Consider the following 26478-nt stretch of genomic DNA (forward strand, 5'->3'; position numbering starts at 1 on the left):
ATAATATCAGTTCTGTACTATCATAAATGGTCTCTGGTCAGTATTACAGCTTTGCTTGTATGAAGTGATAGCTGAATGGCCACATTTATGTGAAGATTCTGCTTTATGTTTTATATTGATAACCATCTACTGTCTGAGTGCTAAAAAGAAATGCACTGTTACTATGTGTACAGACTTAATATTTCCTAAATCTAAATAGTCTGTTGCCATTAATTTTATCTTTGATTCCAAGCATTATTCTTTCATACAGAGGAATACATGGTAAGGGATCCATGAGTCTTGCAAATGTGAAGTCTTCTCAGAAGAGCCAGAGTTGCCAGATGTAGTTATTTTTATACTCCTGGTCCTGCAGCAGTGTCACTAAGCTGATTACTGCTGGGCTTTAGTTTATGTAACACTGCAGTGCTATGCTCAACATTAGTAGCTGGTTGTTTTCTTCCTCACCACCTCCACATGCTCTCCTCTTTCTTTTCTTTGAAGGAAGTCTGGATGCATTGGTTGTATCCTCACCAAGAACTTGAAAAATAAAATAAGCCACTGGGGTGAGGAGATGCCCTGGGTTTTGTCTTGGAGTCTGAGTGATTCATTATATTTCTTTCCCATCTAACTAGGCTTTGTCATCTGACAAATATGATAAACCCAGTCCTGAGCCTATCATCTGTGCTAGGCCACTGAATTCCCTGGTGCTCAGCCAACCTTCCACTGAAGAGCTTCTGGATCACTGAATTACTTTTTGTAGAGAATCACAGAATGATTTGGGTTGGAAGGGACCTTAAAAGTCATCTACCCCACCTTTCACTAGACCAGGTTGCTGAAAGCTCCATCCAGTCCAGCCTTGAACTCTTTCAGAGATGGGGCATCCACAGCTTCCCCATGCACCCTGCTCCAGTATCTCACCACCCTCACAGGAAAGAATTTATTCCTAATGTCTCATCTAAATCTGCTGTCTTCCAGTTTAAAGCCATTTACTCCTTGTCCTGTCGCTATGAGCCTTTCTAAAAAGTCCCTCTCCTGATTTCCTGTTGGCCCCTTCAGGTACTGGAACCTCCATTTTGTCCTAGGTGTGATTCTGTCAAAGTCAGCACTATTATGCCTGGAGGTATTTTCTCCCAAGGAAACTAGGAGTTGGCAGCTGCTATCCCAGCCTCTCTGCTCTTTGGAGAGGTTCTGTTCTAGTCAGTGTCTGCAGAATGTCTTAAAATTGTGCAATACCTTTTATGAACCTTATAGGTACCATTATAATTGCTGTGTTTTCCAACTCAGAACAAGTCAAACTCTTCTAATAACCTGCCTCACACATTTTATGGATCTAATACCGTGGTGCAATAAGCAGAGTTTGGACAAAAATGCTGACTCTCTGTAGGCCAGGATATACTAATATAATTGAACAGTTCTTGCTTTATTTATTTTTTTTCTCAACTATGATGTTCTCCTGGGAATATATTAGTGGGAATTAATTTTATTTATTTTGGGACATAAGCTTTTCTTGGAATAATTCCCTTGATTGCTATAGGAAGAGGATTTAAGTTTGGACTTCTTACTCTCTGAAAAGAGGGAGGGGAAACCTCCATGTTAAACTTTTAGTTCCTTGTTTCCAGATCTAGCCATGTTCATAACTCATAAATCTCAAGGGTCCTTTTCCAAGCAATGCAGGGCATGTTGTAAGAAGAGCTTATGAATTTTTTTTCTGTCAGGCAATCAACTAACTGAAAAGGTTAATTTCCTAAAGAAGAGCATTATTTTTAAGACTTCAATTAATTTCATTTCTAATAGTGCAGTCGCAAAGTAACAGAAACAAAATCTACATTTTCGTATTTGAAATATTGAATCAGGCTAAAAATATTTTATTGCACCAAACTATTTTATTTAGCAAAAAAAAGTTTTATTTTGTTTCAATTTCTCTGTTTGGAACCTTTTGTAAGATTTTGTGTCACAGTCATTTTTTAGCCTGAGTGGGTAGCTCAGTTTACATACAGAAGATGAACTATAAATATATGTGGTTTTTTTTTCTTCTACTTTGAGGAAGCTAGTTAGATAAAAAGCTGGAAAAGGGAATATAAATTATTTGGTTTGGTTGTTAGTTTGGCTAGTTAGGTCTAATGAAGAAAACTTTCTGCAGTGAGCAACTTGCCATAATGAAAAATATTATTCTTTTTGTTTAATTTCCGAGTTGCTATATGCAGTCCCAGTGGAATTTGGAGTTTAGTTACGAAATGTTTTCACTTGCATGTGACAGTGAGGTTTGGAAGAAAGTGTGAGTATATGAAAGAAATGCAAATTCCAGATTGAGATAGGAAGGTATGAAAAAGGACCTTGCTTTTAGGAGTATGATTCAAACTGACATGTACTGGTGTCCTGCCATTCACCGTGGAATATTGAACATTTTTGCACAGAGATATGATGTATTTCGGCAAAGACAGTTGTTTACCTGAGAATGTTGTTTGTCAGAAAAATCCACCTGTTGTGGCTTTCTTATTAGCACTGTCATTGAGAAGTGTGTGCAAGGTGAATTACCTGCCTGACTTGCAAACAATGAATAATTCAGTGTAAGCCAGAAAGTCAAATAAATCTTCCGAAATACTTTTCTATCTGCATACAGAATAGATGACAGTGAGAAAAGGACTGCTTTGGTGATTTAGATCTCTCATTGAAATAATCTGTCTTTCCATCTAAAATAATTGGTGGTCTTTTATGGTATGTAATTAAATAATTTTTAACTACAGGTTTCAAAGCATGCTTCAGATGTGGATAATGCCCATTTCACAAATGCTGGAAATAAGGGGAACCTTTCCAAAAGGTCATGCAGCAAAGCAGAGAAAAAGTGGGAGTAGATTCTGGATGCCCTATCTACTATTCTGGGGGGAAAAAAAGAGAAAAAAAAGAAAAAGAAAAAAAAAAGGATAAAAAAAGCAGTTGGATTGCAGCCATTTGTGGTATTTACAGCACCTGGGCAATAAGAAAACTGAGATGGGAACAGTGGGGAAAAAATAAAAAACGAGATTAATGCAGATCCTCTGAAACTCAAAAGACTTAAACAAAGGACAGTAGCCTTAAACTGTAATTACTGTTGTCATTTAGTATTTCCACATGCATGATCTGGAGGCTCAGGGGAAATTACTGTGCTAGAGGCTATCTAAGCGTAAAATAATAACAGAATGGTATGGAGGCATTTGTCCCTGGGTGTAATCCAGTGCTAGCAGTCCTGCCTTTGCTGCTGTCCTTGTTTCCCCATGGCTCATTCCAGCTTTTCCCAGGATGGTGCTGCCTCATCCTGGGTAAGAGCAGCAGCAGATGGAGAAACACATTTACCTCTCTAGCGTTAAAAAGATATTTGAGTGAGAGGTCTTTGTGCTCAGGAGACTGTAACCTAGCTAACATTTTTTTATTTACTATTTTATTCTTTGCTGTCCAATAAGCAACTAATTTTTCTGCATAGACTATAGACAAGTTATTTGAATTAACATGCTGCAGTTTATATATTTAAAACAAAGAGGTGCAGCATTTCCCAGAAGGTAAAATCCAACACCCCCCACCCTATCCTTTCAGATAGAAAGAAGCAGAAAGTCAGGGAATTTTGTGTCTTTGTGCTACTTTATACCTATTTTAGGCTTTCTTTAGCTATATTGCTGATCCCAAATGTGTGTTCATCAGTCGAGGGATTGGTTTGTCAGAGAGGTGTATCAGTGGTTTCTTAGCAATTAGGGTTGTGTGGGTGTTGCACGGTTCTTATTATAATATTTGCTCAGGGAAATCAGAACTCTCTTGGATCTCTGCAGGGAGGAAGCTGACATTTAGCTCCATTCATTTCTCCAGCCCTACTTGCTAGGAGTGTAACACCAGGACAAGGCATCTCCTTAGCACTGATCCCAAACTGCAGCATTGCCTCCAGGCCAAGGTGATGTCTTCTTTGAGCGTATTTCCCTCAGATGGGGATGTGGAATGAAATGATAAATAGTGTTTGTAGCCTTTGTGAGGTGACTTGAAACCTCTTTCAACATTTTGCTTGATTGAAACTGCAGCCATTTACCCACCCTGGCTAGAGGAGCTAGTGTTTTTGATGAAACACACGATGAATTATTTCCTTGAGATTTATGAGGGATTTTTTATAATCAAGTCCTGAGTTAAATTGAGAGAGGACTTATAAGAGAGGAATAGGAGAGAACTTTTCTCAGTTCTGCCTTTATGTTTTTCTTGTGAAAGCTGAAAACAGGAAAGGATTTTTTTTTTTTTTTTTTGAGAGGTATTTTCTGTACAGACCTCAGAATACATTTTCCTCAACAGCATCCAGGATTCTGTTTTCATAGCCCATCTCAGGGAAGAAAAACAACAAACAAAATAACCACCAGCTTTCTTTGTCCCAGACTAAATCATAACCTTGGTTTCACACTTGTGTAAAGTATGAGGACCATTTGCTTCCTTTCTCTCTAAAAGTTGCCTGTGTTTAGGGTTATGGTAAAGGGAAAAGAAATTCCCCTGGACAGTTTTCATCACTTGTAGGCAAGGAAGAGGGTACCTGGCTTAAATGGGAGGGAGGAAGACCGCATGAATGAACAACACATGCCTCACATGGGGATCACACTGGGATTTTTTTGTGATGTTTCTGTGAAACTAGACACAGGCACTTAAGCTGACTCTTCCACAAGCTCCAAGACAGAAATGCTGGGGAGGAGACACCAGTGACACACTGCTTATGAGGTCCACCAGCAGTGCACCTACACTAGGTGGTCTCCAGGCTATGTCCATGTGTCATTGCTGCTTGCAAAGCCTGAACGTACCGATTGACAAGGCTCTGCCTGCTGCTCCGGCTTCATAGCGTGTGCCTCCTCAGGGCACCCCGACTTGCTTATTCCCCCTCAGTATCTCACCATCTTTTCCTCACCAGTGGCTTGCATATTCTGATGTGATTTGATTTGTTGGGGAAAAGACATTCTTTTCTGAAGCAAAGAATGGTAATTTGTCCTCACAAGTTCAGCCCAGCAAGTTTGAACTTGAGTTCATCCGGAGGGAGGCTTTTAACAGTTTTTCTCCTCACAGGGATGTTGTTAAACACAAGAGATAGCTGTTTCTCCAATTTGCAGCAGTGAAAATCTGAAATAATTTCACTGAAGTGAATGGAGTGAGTTTATATTTACCCTTGGGCAACAGGAGGTGCAACCACAGTCTCTGGACTTCTGGGGAACTGAATCTCGGCCAAGAAGCCAATACCAAATGTGCACTCTTGTTTCACTGTGCTGCTTTCACCTGTTGTTTTTTTCAGTGGCATTCCTGAGTTCAGGCATTTCTGCCTCCTCTGTCTTCATGGTTTGTTCCTTTGACACCATTCCCACTTTTCTTATTGCTAGGATAGCTGCTGTTGGAGTAGGGAATATGACTGCATTTTTAAAAATGCCATGCAAAGAAAATAATTATTTCTAAGCTAGAACATTGCTGTAATCTCATTTGCAATTAGTTGGACATGGTGTATGGTGAGATCAAACAGGAGGGAATAACTTAAACTGGGTTGGCCCTTCCTGAAAGTGAAGTGAGGAATAATGAGGGGCCCTATCCAGTAGAGAAGATGGTAATTTTCAGTCCTTTTCAGGGACCTCAGGGGTTTTTTCTGTTTTTTTTTTTTTTGTTAATGTTTCCTCATTTTGCAGAATATTGTTGTTACCCTCGGTCTCATAAAATGACATTTTGAGCTAAAGCTTTGGCGGTTTCATCCCTTACATAATTCTGCAGTTATCTTTGGCAGCACTTTGTTGTTCATAATTTTCCTTTTGTGATGCTTATTCATAGGTACAGCTCACCTCGCTCTTAAAGGAAAGGCCCAGAACAAAGGACGTCATCTCTCATGTCACTGTGTTGCCAATAGCTTGCCAAGTCTGTGATTCTGTCATTTAGCATTAGGTATTTTAGACTTCTTCAGACAGTAGTGGGACCTGATCTAGGCATCTGTTCAAACTGACATGAAGTCAATCCTTCTGCTGTAGTAGTTTATTTCCTCGAATTTCCCTTTGGTTAATCTGTGAGTACTGATAGTTTCAAGGCACTTCTTCAGTTCTTGCTGAAACACAGGTTAATGTTGGCTGTTTGGAACTGTGAAGAGTCCCTAAATGTGCATGCAGCAGGCACTGCTAGTATTAACCAGGGATTCATCACTTTCCATACCAAAGAAATGTAATTTCATCGTGGAAGCTCTTCCGTTAAATTTTCATTCTGTGGAAACAGTAAGATGGATTGGGACTCAAAGTTTGGACACAAAGAGCGATTTCCATAGAATTTGCATGCATCGTTTTTGATTGCCTGCTGTGTGAAGCCTGAGCAAATTATTTTCTTCCATGATTTGCTTAACATTTGTCTCAATGGAAATCAACTAGGAAGAGCAAGAAGTATATAATGAGGATAGCAGTTTACAGGAGTGTGTGGAAATCTCTGGTGATAAGCAAAAGCATATTTAGAGTTCAGTCTTGTCTCTTATAGTGCAGCCTCCTCTTAATGCATGTGAATAGAGAAGTCCCTACTAATATTGGTGCAAATTATGTATGTGCACTGGGAGGAAAAGATACTCAAAAGTCTAATTATTTTATGCTAATAACTGAACTGAATATACTCCCTCTTCCTGGCCAAAAAAACCCCAGCAATAGTTAAAAGAATTTGCAGCAGGATGATCGTTTTATCACTTCATTTAAAGCAGGCTGTGCTCTGAACCAGTGGGGACAAGGGAAAATTCTGGCACAGAAATCCCTGCCAGTGCACATGCAACTCTGATTAATAATGAGTTTTGTTGTCTTTGGGGGCCAGTTTTGATTGCTTTAAGCAGTGGATAAATAGAGGGGCCTGTGGCAAATCTGAACCAGTCAGATGTCCTGGTCCCTTGAAATCAAGGCAGAACCCTTTTGTTTCTAAGATATTTGAAAATAATTTTAATTGTGCAGATGTGCTTTGGAGAGAGTCTTGGCCAGCAGCCAGCAGGACAGGCTGCTGTGGAATATTCATGTAAAAAGCCTGTCTACTGAGGGGCTTGTGGAGAAAACCCATGAAGAATACTCAGACCACACTTCCGTGCCTTGTACATCTCTGTGATGAGCTAAGGAGAGTTTTAGCTGGGATAAGCTCTGAGTGTATTAACACTTGTCTCAGTTTCACAGGTTTTTCCTTCCCTGTTAATTCTCTGTGTACTCTGTCCCATTGGGGCCAGCTTAGTGCCCCAGCATGGCATCTCTTCCCTGATCGCAGACCTCACCACTGCTCTTTGTTGGGTCTCCTATCCACAATCTCATGCTAGATGTGATCTCTTTTTCCAAATTACTCATGTCATTTTAACTTCCTTGTCAAGAAAAGAATTGCAAACTTAGTTCTCAGGGAACGTGGGGACAGGTTCAATACACTGCTTAAACCGGGTGTTGGGCAGTGCAGGAGTACAGGGCCAGAAGAGTGGTTTTATGCTACTTCGTGGTAGCCAGATTCTAGGACGAGGTTGGAAAGGTGCCCTAATGTAGATCTTTCTGCCTTGGCTGTGCTCACTCCCTTGGTGCCAGGCACCAGGGAGCTCTGCAGCTGTGCTTTCTGCAGGCTCTGCAGCAGGAATTGAAGAAGAGCATTTGAAGATTAAAAGAAAGGATTCTGACATACAGCATGTTGTGACAAGGATCAGGGTCAGTCCTTTAGAAGCATTGAATTCAAAACTGATTTGGGTAAAGAACAGAATTATACAGCATGAACTTTTTCCTTTTTTTGTAAACCAGTCCCGTATTTCCTGCTTTTCCTACCTTTCCTCTTGTGACAGAAATTGTTCTGTAGAAACTGTTCTGTTTTGATGCTTCCTCCTGTGGCAGATGGCCTGTCCCTGGCAGCTATATGCTGCTCACCCAATGCTGTGCAGCAGTGAAACATAAACCTATGCTGATTTTATTAATGTGCTTTGAGACAGGCACCCAGAAACCTCTGAATCTAGGAGGAGAAGAAGTGGAATTGCAACCTTTATGGTGTACAGCCCGATCAATATAAATCATCAGTCACTTTACTGGGCTGGAAAGGGCTTGCTTGAGATCAAGCTCCTTGCCTTTTTTGTCCACTGTATTTATGGTAGTAGATAAAGATGTAGACAACCACTCTGCTGTTGAGTGCGTGAGCAGATCCATGAATGTGAGCAGCAGCATAATTGTGGTTTTCCCTCTGTCATAAGATTGGCTTCTGTTTTGTGTCTGGCTTCTGGTTATGAAATTTCCTGAGAGAAGACATTGTACAGCCCATATAATTCCCACCAGGCAGCACTTTAGGAAGATCAGTGGTTTGCAATTCTATATCTCATCTCCACTGAGATAGCAGCAGAGCTCTGAAGGCGTTAAAATGGACAAGAGAGACTCACTAATATATCACTACCACTCATGTGAGCCTTGAAGTTTAAGTACTGCAGGTTTGAAATATTGGAACAAGCTTACACTTTTTGGCAGTTGTTCCTATATCACTCCAGACAGGCAGCTTTGTGAAAATAGGCTTTATTTTCTTTTATTAAAGCTAAATGGGCTTTCTGCAGATGTCATTACCACCTGGCTAGGGAGGTGTTGACAGCAGTGGGCAGTGATCAGTGGTAGCAACCTGCCTGCATGGTGCAGTGGGGACCTGAGTCACAGAACAGAGACTGCAGGAGATGCCACAAGAAGAACACGTGCCCATTTCTGATGGCCTTCTCTGTTTGTGCACATTGACTGAGAGAGCTGCCTCTTCAGGAGTTATTCTCCCCAGATTGAAACTGTATCATTTGCTCAAAAAGCAGAAGAAATAGGGAAAGGAAAAATTGTTTTGCACAATGACAGTGCAGAAAATAAGTTACAAAAGAGAATGATGGTATTCCATCTCTCAGGGTACAGCCAGGAAAAAGACATGAAAAAGCACTTGTGCACTTTCTGAAGCCAGGGTTCTACACGATGGTGCCAACCTTTTCTTCACTGCCACACTGTTAGTCCAGGTTTTGAGGACCCACAGCTAGTTTTAAGTAACTGGTTAATTCAGACCTGCTTAAATGAATTTTAATGAAATTGATTTTCAGTTTGGTTCATGCACTCTGTGTAGGGAAACACACTGACATTACTCTGCCTTCCTTCCCTCCTAGAGCCATGTTACCATTTTTATTCTGGGAGGTTGCTTTTCAGCTGAGATTCTGGCAGAATTTAAGATTGAATTTTTTTCCCTTCTGCTGGATCCAGTGGGGCCCATCTACTTGGAAGACCTATCAATGGTAGAGAAAGCTGAAGTAAACCTTTACTCTAAGCCCCAAAGCATGAGAGGAACATTGAACAGCTCCCAGTGCTGTTACCATGACTGAACACAGCTATGTAAAAATGCTGCCTTCTTTTTTTTTTTTTTTTTTTTTTTTTTTTTTTTTTTTTAACTTAGAAGCTGTTTAGAAAAGAAGTACACACAGAAAGCAAAATAAATCATGTGAAGGATGGGGCAATGTGCAGTTCTTCAATGAATCTGACATTATGGTGTATTTACTGTTTATGCAGAAAGGGGACAATCTGTGCCAGTAATTCTGTGAGAGAGAATGTGAATTGTATTTTTCTTAGAAGATGTTTCAAGGCAAATAATGAGCTATTAGGTGAAGTTTGAGTGGGAAGGATGCTGTGGAGGATGCATTTGAAGCATGACAAGTTACAGCACAGGTCAAAAGCCAGCTTTTAAGTGCAGAATAATTTTGGAGATTAAGGGATTTATTTTCAGCACTTGCTGCGGAGTTACTTTAAGGTCTTATCCTATGTTGACTTAGTTTCCCCAAATGATTACATACATTGCAAGGCTCTTCCAGTCTATGTGTATGCAGTACACTTAAACATAATGTCTGTAAAGCAAATTTGTATATTCAGAAAGAAAATGCATGAAGTTACGGGTAAAGCTGCTACAAATGATACTTTATGACTGGAAATGTGTCTGGGCAATAGCACAAATATTCACACATTTATAAGAAGTCCATCTGCATCAGGGGTGGTCGAGGGTACACTTTGACAAAGACAGCGATTTGGCCTGTCAGTTGAGTCTTCCCATACAAACCAAACTGAACAGATTTATTTTTTTTTCCAAGTGGTATTTTCTCACAATCCCCACTTATCTGGAGACTTGCTTCATGAAATAAATTAAAAAAACAGAAGTTAGAGGCATATTTAGCGTATGAGCACTCCTGTTCTCTTGGGATGTATGAGATATTCATTGCTTGCATAGAAGAAGCAACTGTACTTATGCAGTCTTTAAAAAGGAGGTTAAATAAAGGTGGAATCCGTAGTATATCACTCCTTGTAGGACCAGTGAGCTATTGTGGAGCAGGAGGAAAGTCCTTTGCTGGAAGACTGCCCAGGAATGTAAAAAACAGTCCAAAGTTATATAAATGAACAAATGACAGCAAAGAGGGAATTAGTAAATTAGAAGATTGAGCATCATATGAACACCTCTTTTCATTGTACTGCATAGATATATCCAAAAAACAAGTCTTAATGCCAAAAGGTTTGCAGTCTTAAAGATGAACTGGGCCTGATTCCCATTTAAAGTAAACCCTTTTATACCTCAGAGAGCCTGCAAGTATAACTTAGATCTACTTTAACTATGGCCTGAGAGGTTGATAGTGGCCTTTGAAGTAGATGAAAATCACTCTATAAAAAGACGTACGTTTGATAAAGGAGAAAAAGGAGGGTTTGTTGGGGTTTATTTTTTCAAGCATGATGTTTTAAGAAAAGCATAGTAGTACTTGGCAAAGGGATGTAAGAGAAGGGAAAACAGTGACTTGTAGTAACTAATTTTGCAGCTAAGAAAGGAGGATCTGCAGTCGATAGTGCCCTTTGTGCACAGGGCCCAATTTTCTGTCACCAGGCATGCTGTTTTTTACACCTTAGAAATTATTATTCTGATTGATTTGGAGAGGCTGATCCTGTGGCCTAATGTAACTGGTGAGATAGCAAAGTGCAAAACTTACCCACAAGCCGCTGATAAAATTGTCCCTTTGGTTTGCACTGGAGAGACTAATGCATGCAGTTATAGTCCGTCTCCAGGGAGTTTCTTTCTTACAGAGATTCTTGATTTTGCAGCTGAAGTGATTGTCCTGCTGTCTTGCAATAAGATATTGTTTGAAATATAAATTATTTTGACTTTTCTGTCATTATATACCATAAAATGTAATGTCAGCTTCTCTGTGTAGAACAGGAAGCAGTTTTTCACTCCTTTGGAAACTTCTTAAGATTTCAGAAGGTCTAAGCAGTGAAAAAAACGGGAATAAGAATGAAGTTTATAGAAGAGCCAGAACCTGTGATAGTATAGATCCTGATATGACGTTCATGCCAAACTGAGGAGAGAGCAGAGGTGTGAAGCAGTTTGCTTGTTCCAGAGGGAGTGCACTGCATATCAACATATCCAGCGCTTTTTGTCTGTCTCAGTCTTTCCCCTTAATACATTCTATCCTAGAGCAGAAAAAAACTTTGTCAGAGGGCATGATCCTATGAAAATTTCTGGTTTACCAAATTGGCATTTTCCTTTGCAGACCATCCATACTCAGCATTCATTTCACATTGCAGGCTAAACAACCCCCTTGCATTTCAAAGTAGAAGCTAGAGGAGCGCTATTGATTGCTTAGCTGAGCAGGTTGAATATGATCTGCAGCCTCCTCTTACACATTGATTCCTTGTCTCTTTACTCACTGCTTCCTGAATATCACTGAACTGTGAGAGTCCTGCTAAATGGACAAAAATATTGATTTCTATTCCCCTTCTTTTATTTTTTGAAAGCTCCTTATTTACCAGGCACTAAACTAGTATCAGGAAATGAAAGGTCACAAAATAAAGGAGAAGCAAGTAAGTTCTTTCATGTTGTTTTTTTTTTTTTTTTTTAATATTAATTTGGTTGAAACTCAAGTTCCTTAAATTGTGTTTCCATCAAGAAAGGTTAATTGCCTGAGTGAAACCTTTGAATCCAGGCTGTTCACCTTCATATTTTGCTATTGTCTGAGTGATGCTGAACTTCGGGGCTAGTTTCCTCAGTGACCATATTTCTGGTGTTACAGTTGTCAATGATTTTTTTTTTTTTTCAGAAACGTTAGCAGCCCCAGCTATGCTGGGTTCTGCTGTGCAGGGCAGTCAATAAGAGTTTAATGATGCCTGTATTTTGTCTCTGGTTTATTCTGTTGGAAATGGGGCATTTTTGTAATATCATAAGCAGAGAAGAGGGGAAAGATGCTCGAAGAGCGCAAGCTGGAGTTAAAGAAAACTGAGAAGACATCCCAAGAGGGATGACTGCGGACAATGTAAGTGTCCTGAGGCTTTAGTATCTGTTGATGGTCATTACAAACTTCATAGTGTTTGTGGAAGCAAATGGAACTGGTTAGAGGAAGTGGAAAACTAGAATTGGCCCAGAACATGTAAGTGTAGTAAGTGAAAAAAACAACTGGTCCTTCGTATCCAATGACACTGTTTCAGCTAGTAACAAAACAAAAAAGAAACAGCAAGGTAGAAGGATGGCTAGGGACAGTGAAAAATGGACATATTTTGCAGTGGGCATGACTTTTCCTGGAAATGAAAGCCATTCTCATGCTGTCTATGCTTGTCATTATGTAAATAGCCGTTTAAAAATGCATAATACAAGAGTGATACAAGTATTTATGGAAACTAACATGGTTTTGCTTTCATGAAATCTTTCAAACTGAAAACAATCTGCTTTGTGTGTCATTTGCTTAGAAATGACAGGGAAGGTTGTGTTGAGAATCTGTTTCAAAGCCCTTGTGTTTCAACAGCAACCATATCTTTGCTGTATCAGGAGTGGCAAGGTAGCCTGGAGAAAGAGACCCTGTGCAAAAAATTCCCCAGGGATTAATGGATACAGGTAGAAAAGGCACTTGAAGAGTCTGCTGTGGATAATCCTGCAGAGACAATGTATAGTTAACAGCAGGGATTAATTTCTATGTATGGAGAGATCCATGAGAAACTTTGAAAGTTATTATCTTACTTGAGAGGAGCAGTTGTCATTTGATTAATAAATATTGGATGGTCAATGACAGTCACAAGCCCTCTGACATCTCTGCTCATTGTTTCTGGGCCTTGAAACAAGCTCAGAAAGACTGAAACCAAGCAGAGGGATCCAGCTATGTCAAGACAAAGGTATCCATTTTCTGCATGGCCGTGGCTGGATGGAGTCTAGCAGCCTCACCACCCCAAGGTATCTCTTAAATAGCAGAAATGAATTGTCACCATTACCATTTAAAAGTGATTCCATTTTTTTAAGTTCATGTTACTTTAGTTACCGTTCAAGTAAGTCTACCTTTCTGCTAGTGAGGGGAGTCAGCATTATTTCTTTTATTTTGTAGTGGAGAGTCACACAAAACTTGGTTACTTTGAGGCTGCACTGAAAATGCAGAAGAATGTGAAATGAGTGTTCCTCTCTGACCTCTTCAGAGCTTCTTACCAGCAACCAGCTGTTGGACAATACAGATGATGAGTGTGTTCTCTGTGAATGGGGTCAATATTTCCCTAATAGACATATCTCTTTTATGTTATGTGGATGGAGTGCATAGTAAAATTTATGTTTGTGTTTACTTAGAGGTGAAAAAGACACACTGATGAACTCTGTATGGGATTTGGGAGCAGAGGGGCTGTCATTTGTGGATGAGACCTCAAAAAGCTGCTGTAGGTGCATAATATCCCATTCTTGGTACTTTTTAAAGAGAGTTAGGTGTGCAGATTTTTCTGGCTCACTTGTACTTTTGTGCCTCTATCTTCTGTTGCCCATGCATCTGGACACATTGTTCCAAGCCACCTTCATGGGAGACTGTTCTTCAGTACAATTCATAGGGCCTAAGTCCAACCATCAGCCTACCTCCTTTAAATATGGAGACTATCAGTTTCAAACTTCTTCACCTTCAGGAGCAGACCTGTGTTGACACTGAGGCTTTACAGAACAAAGAACGGGTACTTTGGCTGATCATCTCACCACTGTTTTTTTAATAAAAGCCGTGCAAACCGTGCCTACTAGATGTCATCACTGGGGCGGTCTTCCCTCTGGAATTTGGCCTGAATTCTCGTGTTCTGAAGTTCTTGACTCTTGAGGTTGGGCTTGGGTGCACTGTTCCACTTCTGTACACCTGCTGATATAATTTAACAAATCTGTCATTTATGCTCAATATAGCAGAATCATTTAACTGCAGGATCTCACCAGTACAATTAACCCTGTTCTGTCAAAATGAGGAGCTGATTATCTTGGCAATCACAGGAGCATAGAGCACAGTTAGAGAGCTGCAGTTTCTGGCCCTCCTGGAGCATCATTGTAGTCAATTGATTATTTTGTTAATTTGTTCTGCATCAGTATCCTGCTGGTTTATTATCATCCAAGTAACTTTATGCTCCATGCATAACTACAAGTATATTAAAAACCATTACTTGAACCTTTTTTTTTTTTCTTGTAAGGATTTTATAATCCATGGGCTACCACCTTTGATACATGGCCTTCATTCTGATTACCACACAGCTAGTACATTTTACATTATTTAGGCACATGCTACTAAATAGATGCTCAGATTTTGCTCTCTAATCTGGTATCCTAAAGAAGAAGGAATAAATGAATTAGGAATGAAATAAACAAAAGGTTGTTACTGCTGATAAGTAAGACGAATGTTGAGACAGTAAAATGCATGCTATTTTAGTAAGAAAAATCTCATTCCTTCACTAGTTTCTAATAAGTATTGTGCTTCACAGGCTCAAATAATTGAGAGATGCTTTTATCAGAAGCCTGGGTCTTATGCACACTTGTTTTCCTGCTTCATTTAAAGAAACAAGTGTTTAAAAGATGGCATGAGGTTGCATTATGCATTGGATTGAGGACTGGATCCCAGGTCTGAGCTTGACACAAGCACAGGGGATTATGGCTGTTGTAGGATCAGAATGTTTTTTCAATGATTTTGTATCGTTGCACATGCAAAGATGTTCTTTATTGTATGTGTTCTTGAAACATGTTACCTGTGACGTGGTATTTAATGCATTTATATTACTGATGTCAGGGAGGCCTGCTCTTCTTCAAGAGGAAAACCATAAGCTAGAAGTAGAATCAGATATGATCCCTCTCCTGATCTAGACTAGATACATAAGCACAAGTTTCCAGCTCTGGAAAAACACCATTTTTCTAATGTAGATATCCAGCTGGAAAGAAGACTAGGATTCTCCTACATCTCCAGACCCAAATGGGCAGTTCTCCACTCAGATCACTGGCTTTGCATTTTATCATTTTCCAGTGATATGTTTGTTCTATTGGGAATTTTTTTGTCTTCTGAAATATATGGAGATTATCTGATCTCAGGATCATTGCTTTCTAGAAATGTTTTCACTGGGAGAAAGACAAATTCTTACCTCATAAAGGGTAAGATCCTTATGGAAGGGAATTGTAAATGAGGCAATTTGTAGTTTGTGTAAGTAGGAAGCTACCGAAGCCTTACACAAACCTTTCAACTCATTTAATGACAGAAATGCCTAATCTTTTCTGGATGTGATTGTATGGGTTGTGATCATTAGTAAATGAGAGGAGAAAACTCTTGTTTCTGTAGTGAAAAAGAGGCCTCAGAATTTCTGAGACTGTTATATCTGTGCATGATAACAACCAGTGCACCTTTTCTTCATGTGAAATATTCAGAAAACAGCCAGAAAACAGAAATGGAGTGGTTTTAGTTCAGAGAAGGTTATACCTGCTTGAGGGGTGTATTTCCTTGTCTCAGGAATTTATAACATAATGTAATATAATATAATTTAAAAAAAAAAATACATTTTATTGTGAAGATGGAACAAACCAGACAAAAGAGATGACCCTGAAGAGAGAAACCAGCAAATTGCTCCCCCACTTTCTCCAGGTTGTCTGAAAGAAAAGCCAGGGATCCCAGGCATCGCTGTTTATTGAGTAGAAATCCTTTTGTACTAAATCCTAAATCAGTGCCTTAATGCAGCAGGTCCTGCAGAGCCAGTGTCAAATGGTGACAGCCAGCAAGCTTGCGTGGGAGCACAAACATATGAAATATTTTTCTCTGGCATCCTTCTAAAGTGAGGATTGGCTTCTGTTCGTAATTTTTCTTTGGTGACATCTCGGGGTTTTGCAGTGGCAAGCAGAGGCAGGGGTGGTAACAGAGGAAGGCAGAGTGACAGGTGATTGCTCTGTTGTCTCCATGGTATCACTGAGCCTTATCTTAGAGGTATCAAACAGTGTGCTTATGCCTTTCTTTATTCTGTACGGCTACCTGGCACCACTAAGTATACCTTGTGTGGGTCCTACTTAATCACTGTCCTCTTTCCAGTTTATTTTGTATTAGGTTTTGTCTTCCTTTTCAGTCTGCTCTGCTTTTAATGAACCTGCACAAGTAATGGAAACACTCATATAAATGACAGTACCTACCAATTTAAAATCCTGTCATTTTGTACTTTTACTTAAGGAGATAGAATTCACACAAGTGTATTTTTAGAAGCATTTGATACTGCCTTTTCAGGGCATGCTGTCCCATCCTTCCACTAATAATTGACATTAGGTTTTCAGGATTAAAATGAAGCAATATAGTTGTGAGGAAAATAGCTTTTAGACCTCACCAGTTAGATCCCAGTTTCATCTGAGCCATAGGCGCCTCACTGGGCAATGTCTTTTGGGGCTCCTGCTTTAACAGAGATGGAAGGACACCTGCAATTCAACTGACCTAAGCTCGGATTTAGCCTTTGGATTAATTTCTCCTCTGTTGATTTTGACTGACACAATATGAGTTACTGTGACACAATGGTGTAACTCCTGAATATATATCCTTAATCAGAAATGCCAGTGCCACTCATGTAGAAGTGGTTCTGCAAGTTATTAGACTTGTTTAATTACCATGCATTTTTTTCAAGAAAATGCCAAAGGAAATGTTCAAGGTCTTAGCTGCAACTCCAGGTGGACTGAGTTTATGGCATTCCTCTTTGATCAAGAAGGCTAGATTTTTATATTTTATATTTTATATATATGTATGTATATTTTAGTTAAATGCTGGGACTTTGTGCTGTTTTGGTTCCAGGTCTTAGGTTAAAGAGTACAAAAAGAGTATGCCAAACTTGATAGCACTTCTGCAAGGTCTGGGAATATGTTAGCACATCATGTAACTCCAAGTACAACCATCCAGTGGTCTCCTTTAGGAGTACCCTTTCACATGAGTACAAATAAGATTATTATGGTCTGACATTTGTCATTTCTGTCTTCTAAGATATTTGTGTGTCTAACTTAATGTTTTCTACAGTGCTTTAATGTTTTTGGGGATTTGCTGTTCATAAAGAAAAGGATCTCTAAAAAACTACGGCTACTTGTGTTTCATAACCAATATTTTCATAGCTTACATTTTAGTCAGTGTGGTCAGTTCAGTGGCTTTTCTGCCTTTTTCTTTTTCCTGCCAGTGTATTAATTTATCACTTATTTTTTGCAAGGATAATCCCTGAAAGGAGATGGGTATACAAGACATGTTTCTGAGAACCTCAGGAGTATGATGAAAGCACACAACACCAGATTTTTCTCTCAGCAAATCCCTTTGGCAAGAAAGGCTAATACTCTGAAGATGCCCTGAAGAAAAATCTGAAAAAATGAAAGTGTGGTTGAGACCTGCATCCTTGTTTTTGCAAAACCTGCAGCTTGGAACAGTGACATATTGGGAATTAGTTAAATAATTTTAGCTTCTAATAACTTTTTGATTTTGGTGGCAATGAAGAAGTAAACTATGGCAAGAAGACCCATGATAAGAATGATGCCTGGATAGGGGCTCTTTCTTATGCAGATTGTTGGGTGTCTAAAATATGTTCAAGCTGTAGCTTTCTTTCAGCTAAGACATTTCTGGGTGTCTCTCTCTCTGAGACAGCCATTGTAGTAGTCCTGGAGCTTTCTAGCTCTGCAAATTTTTACTGAAATCAGTCACTCGTTTAGAAGTTGCAAATTAATGATACGGTGTGATTTCATAATCCTTATTTCTTATGAAAACAAGGCTAAAAAAATCTTTGTATATGTGGTTAAGAGTGTTGAGCTAAAGATGTAAAATTTAACCCTTCCAGGTAAGGAAAGCTGTGCAACAGGAAGGCTTCAGCAGAAGGAAGCGAGGATATAGAGACATCAATGACATTGACATCAACATGAATGATCCTTTATTTACAAAGCAGTGGTACCTGGTAAGTTTTTTGAAAGAAAATCACAGTAATCATAAATAAATAATTGGCAATCCAGCCATTCTGTGCTGTTTTAACATTTTGCAAGAATTCTTTCCCAATATGTCGCAACAACTTGGGAACGCATCCAAGGCTCAGTCCTGTTGTTTTAACTGTACCTCTTTTATGCTGGAAAGACCCAGCACATTTCAAGAACTAAATGTCATGTCAGTCAGTGGAAAGATCCTTAAGAAGCTTAAAAGAGAACTGTGTTGATGTCTTTGGGACATTCCTGGTGTGCTGATGTGACCCCTAGAACTACATGTGAATCATGTCCTTGAACTGTTGCCAGGTAGAAGTTCTTACAGAATTATAACGAAAAGTTCTAGTGTATTGACTAGAAAAAGCTGAGGGTTTTCTTATGGAAATTTTAATATTAATTATTCTGTCAAAAGCAGAGCAGCCGATATTGATTAATTTTGCTTAAACCAGTGTCAAATTAATAATTTCCTAAATTGTTTCATTTTTAATGTGTCATATTTTATAGGGAGAAGTCTTATTCATAAAAGAAAAATTAAATTTACATAGCAGTGCCCAGAATGATATTTGTTTATTTAAAACGTTGATAAAATCATTTTGATCAATTTTAATATTGCAGCCTATTTATGATGAAATATTAATTGTGGTAGAACCTTGTTAACTTAGTTAGGGTCTTTTTGCTGAAGAGTGGTGTTTCTAATTATCTTTCCTTTTAATCCATTTCTTAGATTTTATGAATCCATCCAATACAACTGTTTTGTTTTTTTTTTCCTAAAGATAAGTTTTCAGATAAATGAGGGCACATTAGCATGGATGAGACCTTATCATCAATGAGATGTTAAACTAAAGTGTGGATTAATTCACTTCTTTCTGGTACTTCAATCAAAGCTATAAATTTTTTAGATTATAAAGTACACTAAAATGTCTTCTGAAATGGGATGTATCTGACACAAAACTGAAAAAATTCTGCAACAGCAAAAGTCATATTATTTTTCCTACGGAACTTGAGAAATTTGCAAATGAGTTTGGTGAACATGAGTAATGCCTGAAGCTAGAAGGGATGTCTGTACTGCAGGCCCATAAACCACCCCCTCCCAAGGTTGGAAAGAACCCCTGGAGTTCATCTAGTGAACTTCCCTGCTGAAAGGAGGGCTAACTTAGTTGTCAAATAAGTTGTTTCTGGCCTAAACCTAGTGGTTGTGAATTTCAGTAGGTCCCTACTGTCAAGAAAATAGCCTTTCTTGCTCATAAAAATATGTCCTCTGTAAAATCCATTGGTCTAACTTTTGTCTGGACTGACCCATTGCCCTGACATGCTTAAGTAGGAAAGGGGTCTAAGGGTCTAAGGGATTCAGTGTTTAATCAAATCTTGTAAACCACAAAAAAGTTAATTTACCCAAGGTTGCTTTTGTTTGTTTTGTTGTTGTATTTTTTTTTACTATCGCAGTAGATATGTTTACATACAGATGTGCACTGCAAAGGAAATGGAGAGTATATATCATAGATGTATGCAAAGATATAAAGCAAAATTCAGTGGTTGCAGAAATACATCTGTCAAGTAAACAAAACTGTTCTTCCTTTTTCACTGATATATTAGATTAACACTGGTCAAGCAGATGGGACTCCTGGACTTGACCTTAATGTAGCTGAAGCATGGGAGCTGGGATATACGGGGAAGGGTGTTACCATAGGAATTATGGATGATGGTAAGTGAAGACTGCATGCTAATTTAGTATTTTTAAGTAGCTTTTTCTATGTAATCAAAGTAAAAAAAAAAAAGATTACAAAATAAAAATTGATTGCTTGTAGTGGTGAGACTTGCAGCCTCCATAAAGACACTGAGATCTTAAGGGAAAACACATTATTAAGACTTCACTAGTCTTAATAACTGAAGCATGGGTATGCAGGCATTAAGAGGAGTTGGCAATTATCACTGAGGTGTCTTCCAGGGCACACTATAACAGCCGTTAAGCCAAAGGAAAGACTCGCCTTGACTTCTGTAGGAACTGACTGGGGAATGTAATTGCTGTACAAGAAGTACTTAAGAAAACATTTTCTGGGTTACATTATTCTCAAAGTCATACTTGACAGCTGAAATATTTAAGCACTTAATGCTGAATGTCAATAAAGACCTGCATATTAAATATATAACTAATTTGAGGCTAAGTTCAGGGAAGATGAAGATCAAAGGTGCAGTTGAAGACACAGCTGTTCTACTCATGGGTTCCTTGCTGAAGTACAGGAGTTTTGTGCAGTCTCTCAGCACTTTTATTTGGGCTAAATTTTCAATGTTTTCTTTTCATGGTGACTGAGTAATATTAAAAATTAATAAATAAATTGAATGTATGGATCCACATATGTTTTCTGGAGTCAACTGACATCTGTTCTCACATATTGCTGACCCTCAGCTGCTTACTCCTAAAACAAGGTTTTTGTAGAAGTAAGAAAGTAGACTCAGACATCTCTATATTGATGAGAGATCAGTCTCACATGAGAGATGATCTCTCATGTGATGTAATGACAAATCATGATTTCACTTATCCCACAGAGGCAGGACTTAGCTTTCAGAATAGTTTGGCATGACTGTGATGGGGATGACAAATAAACTATTAAGCTTCAGGCGAAATAAAGCTGTGGGTCCATCAGACAGCTTGTAGAGAAGGGGATAATTTGCCTTATATTCACTTCCAGTAACCCTGGAAGAGAGCAGCTAAATAGCATTGAGACTTTTGCTGCCCATCTACCATTTGGATCGCTAATGCTCTCCATAGATACAAGGATTTCTTCATGCAAATCTAGTGCTAAGGACCCTGCATCATAATTGTTTCATAAGAATAAGTACGATAATACCAACAGTCTCCTTGCAGGTAAAATGGAGTGTGCAATAGTGTGGTGGTTGGAGACATGGGGCAGAGTAATGATCAAAATGTAACATGAGAGTAGTGGCCATGTGTATGTTTTAATTGGACATATAATAGGTCAGCCTGTCCCATCTGAGTGTAAATCTGCTGCTTCTGTTACACTGTCTGGTGGGATTTGTACATTTGCTTATGTAGAAAGTTACCATTTTAATGAGTGTATTCTGCACCACTGCCCTGTTTCAATCTTTAGCACACTTACCAAGGTGTGGAGCCCATACTCAGTTATTTGCTAAAATGGTCTAATGCAACGCTGAAAGTTCTCTTTCATACACATAATCCAAAATGCTTGCCCTAGATCTACCCATGTCTAGTTTAGGTAATTGTCTGTCTACTTAGTTTACAATTGTCAGTGGTTAAAAATACTTTTGTTATCCTGTACTGATCCAGTGCTACTGATCCTGTTAGTTTAGGTATACATTGAGATGATAGAACTTGTATGTATTGTGGTTTAAACTATTCTTAATGAGTAAATGTGATCTAATGTACAAAACATGTCAGTAAATTTTGTCAATGAGTTCAGCTTTTCAATTGGCACCTGGATTTTGACATAAGGAATTGAAAACTGCTAGCTAGAACTGCATGAGAAATGGCACACCAGTTTAAAAGTCCACATTTAAAAACTGGAATCTCACTTCAGTCAGTTTGCATTATTTGCCATGATCATTTTCCTGTGGTTGCAAAGGAATCTTGTTTTGTTCCGTGATCATTAGAAAATTTTTTTTTTTTTAATTCTTAACCTTTGTTTTCTCTTTTGTCATTATCTTATTGCAGGAATTGATTATCTGCATCCTGATCTTGCTTCAAATTATGTAAGTACATGCTGACCTTTTCTGTAAAATTTTCTTAGTGTTGTAGTTCCTCTGCTATGAAATTTTTAATAATGAGTGGAACAACAGTACAGCTGGACTGCCAATCTATAGATACATTTCACATTGAAAGCAGCAGACTAAAAATGGGGGTGCCTGTGCAAGGAATGGAAAGGTGACAAGGCTCTTAGAGTGGGAATGACAGTGCTGCCTCACATAAAATAAGAGGCAGGTTGCAATATTGGATTTAGGACAGAAATGAGTAACCTGGGAATTGGCTGTAAATCCTGCTGTTAAGATGCAGAATGCACCTGTAACTTGGAGGGCCGTGGAGCCGTGGGCTGTGGCAAGGCATGTATTAGCCTTTGAAACTTCCTGGACCAGCTTAATTCCTTTATAATAGGTGATCTGATCCAGTGTTACAAAGCATGTGCAGGGCAGATGGTGTATTTGCAGCACGTGCTGTGTCAATTGATTGTTCCTCAAACCTATCTCAGGCTTCAGACTAGAGGATTTTTATCTTTCTCAGTTCTTCCAGGCTCTCCCCAACCCTCGTGCTGACACTAGGACTCCTATCTCCAGGAGTCTGTAAGAGCTCTGAGCACCCCTGGACTGTAGGTTGCCTTTGTGGTATGCTGCTCCCACACTCTGCTTGTGGCAGCCCTTTGTGCAACAGGCATCAAGAAGCTGTGGCTCCTTGCTGCATGGAGGTGGTTGCAGTGTCTCTGCTTTAGGTCTTTGCTTTCTCTTGCAGTCAGTGGTTTCCTGAGGGAATCCCAGGCTTCATCATCTGAGTAGTGTGGTTTAGTTTGCAACTGTAATTACTGTACTTGGCACTGGTGAGACTGCATCTCAAATTCAGTGTTCATATTGGGCCAGGAGAGCTGGAGACTTGTAGCTGGTGGAGTCCCCCAGGGATCAGTGCTAGGTCCAGTCCTGTTCAACATCTTCATCAACAACCTGGATGACGGGACAGAGTGTATCCTCAGCAAGTTTGCTGATGGCACAAAGCTGGAAGGATTGGCTGATACACCTGAAGGCTGTGCAGCCATTCAGCAAGATTTGGACAGACTGCAGAACTGGGCAAAGGGGAACCTAATAAGGTTCAACAAGAGTAAGTGTAGAATCCTGCACTTGGGAAGGAATAACAGCATGCACCAGTACAGCTTAGGAGCTGACCTGCTCGAAAGCAGCTCCACGGAGAACGACCTTGGAGTCCTGGTGGACAAGTTCTGCATGGGGCAGCAGTGTGCCCTTGTGGCCAAGAAGGCCAATGGTATCCTGGAGTGCATTAAGAAGAGTGTGTCCAGCGGGTCAAGGAAGGTTCTCCTCCCCCTCTACTCTGTTGTAGTAAGACCACATCTGGAATATTGTGTCCAGCTCTGGGCTCCCCAGTTCAAGAGGGACAGGGATTTACTTGAGAGAATCCAACAGAGGGCTACAAGGATGATTAAGGGACTGGAACACCGGTCATGTGAGGAAAGGCTGAGAGACCTGGGGCAGTTTAGTCTAGAGGAAAGAAGAGTGAGAGAGGATCTTATGAATGTCTAGAAACCCCTGAAGGGTGGGTGTCAAGATGGAAGGGGCAATTTCTTTTCAGTCATGCCCTGTGATAGGACAAGGGGCAATGGTTCAAACTAGAACACAGGAAGTTCTACCTCAAGATGAGGAAAAACTTCTTTACAGTGAGGGTTACAGAGCTGCACAGAGCCTGTGGAGTCTCCTTCTCTGGAGACTTTCAAGAGCTGTCTGAATGCATTTCTGAGTGACCTGCCCTAGATTTTGTGGTTGTTCTGCTCTGGCAGGGGGGTTGGACTCGATGATCTCCAGAGGTCCCTTCCAACCCCTAACATTCTGTGATTCTGCGGACCCCTCACTACAAGAAGGACATTGAGGTGCTTCAGTATGTCCAGAGAAGGTCACCAAAGGTGGTGAAAGGTCTGGAGAACAAGTCTTATGAGGAGCAGTTAGGGGAACTGAGGGTGTTTAGCTTGGAGAAATGGAGGCTGAGAGGAGACCTTCTTCTCTCTACAACTTCCTGAAGGGAGGTTGTAGCAAGATGGGGGTCAGTCTCTTCTCCCAGGTAACTGATAGAACAAGAGTAAATGGAGTGAAGTTGCACCAGGGAAGGTTTAGATTGGATATTAAAAGAAACTTGTTCACTGAAAGGGTTGTCAAGCACTGGAACAGGCTGCGCAGGGAGGTGATTGAATCGCCATCCCTGGAGGTGTTTAAAAGCCATGTAGATGTGTTGCTTAGGGTGATGGTTTAGCACTAGATTCAGCAGTTAGGTTTATTGTTGAACTCAATGATCTTAAAGGTCTTTTCCAACCAAAATTATTCTATGAAGAGAAGAAGAAAGACAACTGCAAATTTTGGTAAAACCATGAACCATTTAAGTAGAACAGCTCTGAAAGGAGAGAGTAAGACAATTAATTTTACATATTTGCAAAATAGTAACACACAGGAGAAAAATGTACTTCTTGTTGCAAGTAGCAAAGCACATTTGGTAAAGAGTAAACGGCTATAGATGGTGTTTACTTTGGACAAGGAATTTGGGAAACAGCTGGCCACAGAGGTAAAGTGCAGGATAGGCAGTTTCACTCCATATAATTTGATAGCAGCTATTTGAGTCCTGACTGCAAAATCCTCTTCCAAAAGGAATCTCAGTAGGATGTTCCCATAAATTGATACAAATGAAGAAGTTTTTAAAAAGCAGCCTTTTCCTTTGCAAGAATTATGCTCTTTGTGTATGTTGTGGCATATGATCTGGGCAAAACAAGCACTTTTTACTCACTTTTCAGCAGCAGACTTGGACAAAGTATGTGGGAATTTTCTGGTTCTAAAAATCATGTTTCAAATAAGCAAAGTCTGGTCACTGTATCTTAGATAATGTAAAATAGGAACAGTTCTGTTGTTAACAGTGAACCTAGGATCATGCTCAGAAACCAAACATAGATTTCTTGGTAATACAGTGTTTTTATCTTTTAATTCTAAAAATATTTTCTGATTGATGGATAAATATTTGTCAGGTTTAACAGAAATTTGTTTGTTTTAGAGTGACAATAGTTAGTATTCTGAAAATAATGGAAAATAACTGAGAAGGACTAACAACAGACATGATGCTAGAAATCAGAAAATAGTGGAGCTGGAGAGAAATCTGAGAGTTCAGAAAAGAAATACTGGGATGAAATTTTGAGGAGAAAAGCTTCCTGGGTATGGGGACAACAGACCTTTCATTGTGGTTATGAATGACTCGTGAGGAGACTGATCTTGAGATGAGAATCTGAAAAGATTTGTCTAGGAATTACTTTGTCCAAGCAAAGAGCATTCCATTAGTGGAGCAAAGATCAGGTTGTGGAGGGACAAAAGAGGGTTGTCCGGCCAATGCAAAATGCAGAATTAGGCCTGGCTTGTGTAGAGTAGATCAATAGCCAGACAGAGGGAGGAAAGACTGAGCAATGACTGGTTGGCAAGACAGTCATTTAAGTAATTAAGCAGCAGAAACCCCATCTGAAAATCACAGTCTTAAAGAAAATACCACTTCAATATTTTTAATACAGAAATACAAAAATAGGAGCTATCACTTGAACTCTGCAGTTCTAGACTGTCACAGCACTTGGGGAAAGAAAAGGAAAAAAAAAAAAAGCTTGAGTTTGTACAGTTCTTTCTTTTTTTTTTTCCTAAGGTTCACTTTAATTCTGTGCTGAATATACCAGAGGACACAGCAAGGAAACATACTGATAAATTAGCACATTATATGCAAAGAATAGGAAGGTAAACTTGGTAACCAGTGACAGGTGCTGGTACCTCCTCACACAGAGACAGCTACGGTTGCTGTGTCCCAGATGTGGCTGGCTGGAGGGCAAGGCTGACTCCTGCTGCTAAAATGGACCATCTCCTCCCTTGCCCAAGTGCAGCACAGCGGTTGCAGGGCTCAGTTCACCTGCACTTTGCCTCTCCTCCTCTCGCTGCAAGGCTGCACTGGCCTCCTTCAGTCCTTAGAGATCCTGCTCTGACAGCATCTGCTGTGTCTCGGAGACCATGGGGGCCATTTTTCCCAGGAGGTAGTAATTTGGGCATGAACTAAAGACATGGGCTTAAATTCAGCTGAAGGAAAGATGAGTTTAGACATAAAAACACAATGAAATGAGGAGTGAGTTGTTAACTCACTGCTTTGGGCTGGCATAGCAATCACAGTCACCTTTGTACAGTTTCTGTACCACACGTTTGGAGTTTCACAACGTGCATTTCAGGGCAGCATTCTTTTGTTATATTGTCTATTTTGAGGAAGTTAAAAGCCTATAGCTTATGCGTCTTAGGTGTCTAAATGCCTGCATACCCTTGCAATGTCTGTACATCTTGCTTGGAAAGCTTTTATAAATTCATCAACAATAAAAAGAGAGCCAGGGAGGATCTCCATCCCTTACTGGATGCGAGGGGGACATTGCAATGGAGAATGAGGAAGAGGCTGAGATACTTAATGCCTTCTTTGCCTCTGTCTTTAATAGTCAGAAGAGCTCCCCCCAGGGTGTTCAGCCTCCTGAGCTGGGAGATAAGGATGGAGAGCAGAATGAT

At 39.7% G+C, this 26478-nt stretch overlaps 1 protein-coding gene across 1 annotated transcript in view; it reads left to right on the forward strand.

The window, feature by feature from the left end:
- Window positions 1-26478, forward strand: part of PCSK2 (proprotein convertase subtilisin/kexin type 2) — a 111302-nt gene that overhangs the window by 34851 nt on the left and 49973 nt on the right. Inside the window, exons 3-5 of the mRNA XM_051613303.1 lie at window positions 18045-18158; window positions 19771-19879; window positions 21866-21903. Of these exons, the coding sequence (XP_051469263.1) occupies window positions 18045-18158; window positions 19771-19879; window positions 21866-21903 (261 nt within the window). The remainder of the gene's footprint in view (window positions 1-18044; window positions 18159-19770; window positions 19880-21865; window positions 21904-26478) is intronic.

Source organism: Apus apus, chromosome 3, assembly GCF_020740795.1.
Source record: "Apus apus isolate bApuApu2 chromosome 3, bApuApu2.pri.cur, whole genome shotgun sequence".
Classification (NCBI taxonomy): Eukaryota; Metazoa; Chordata; class Aves; order Apodiformes; family Apodidae; genus Apus; species Apus apus.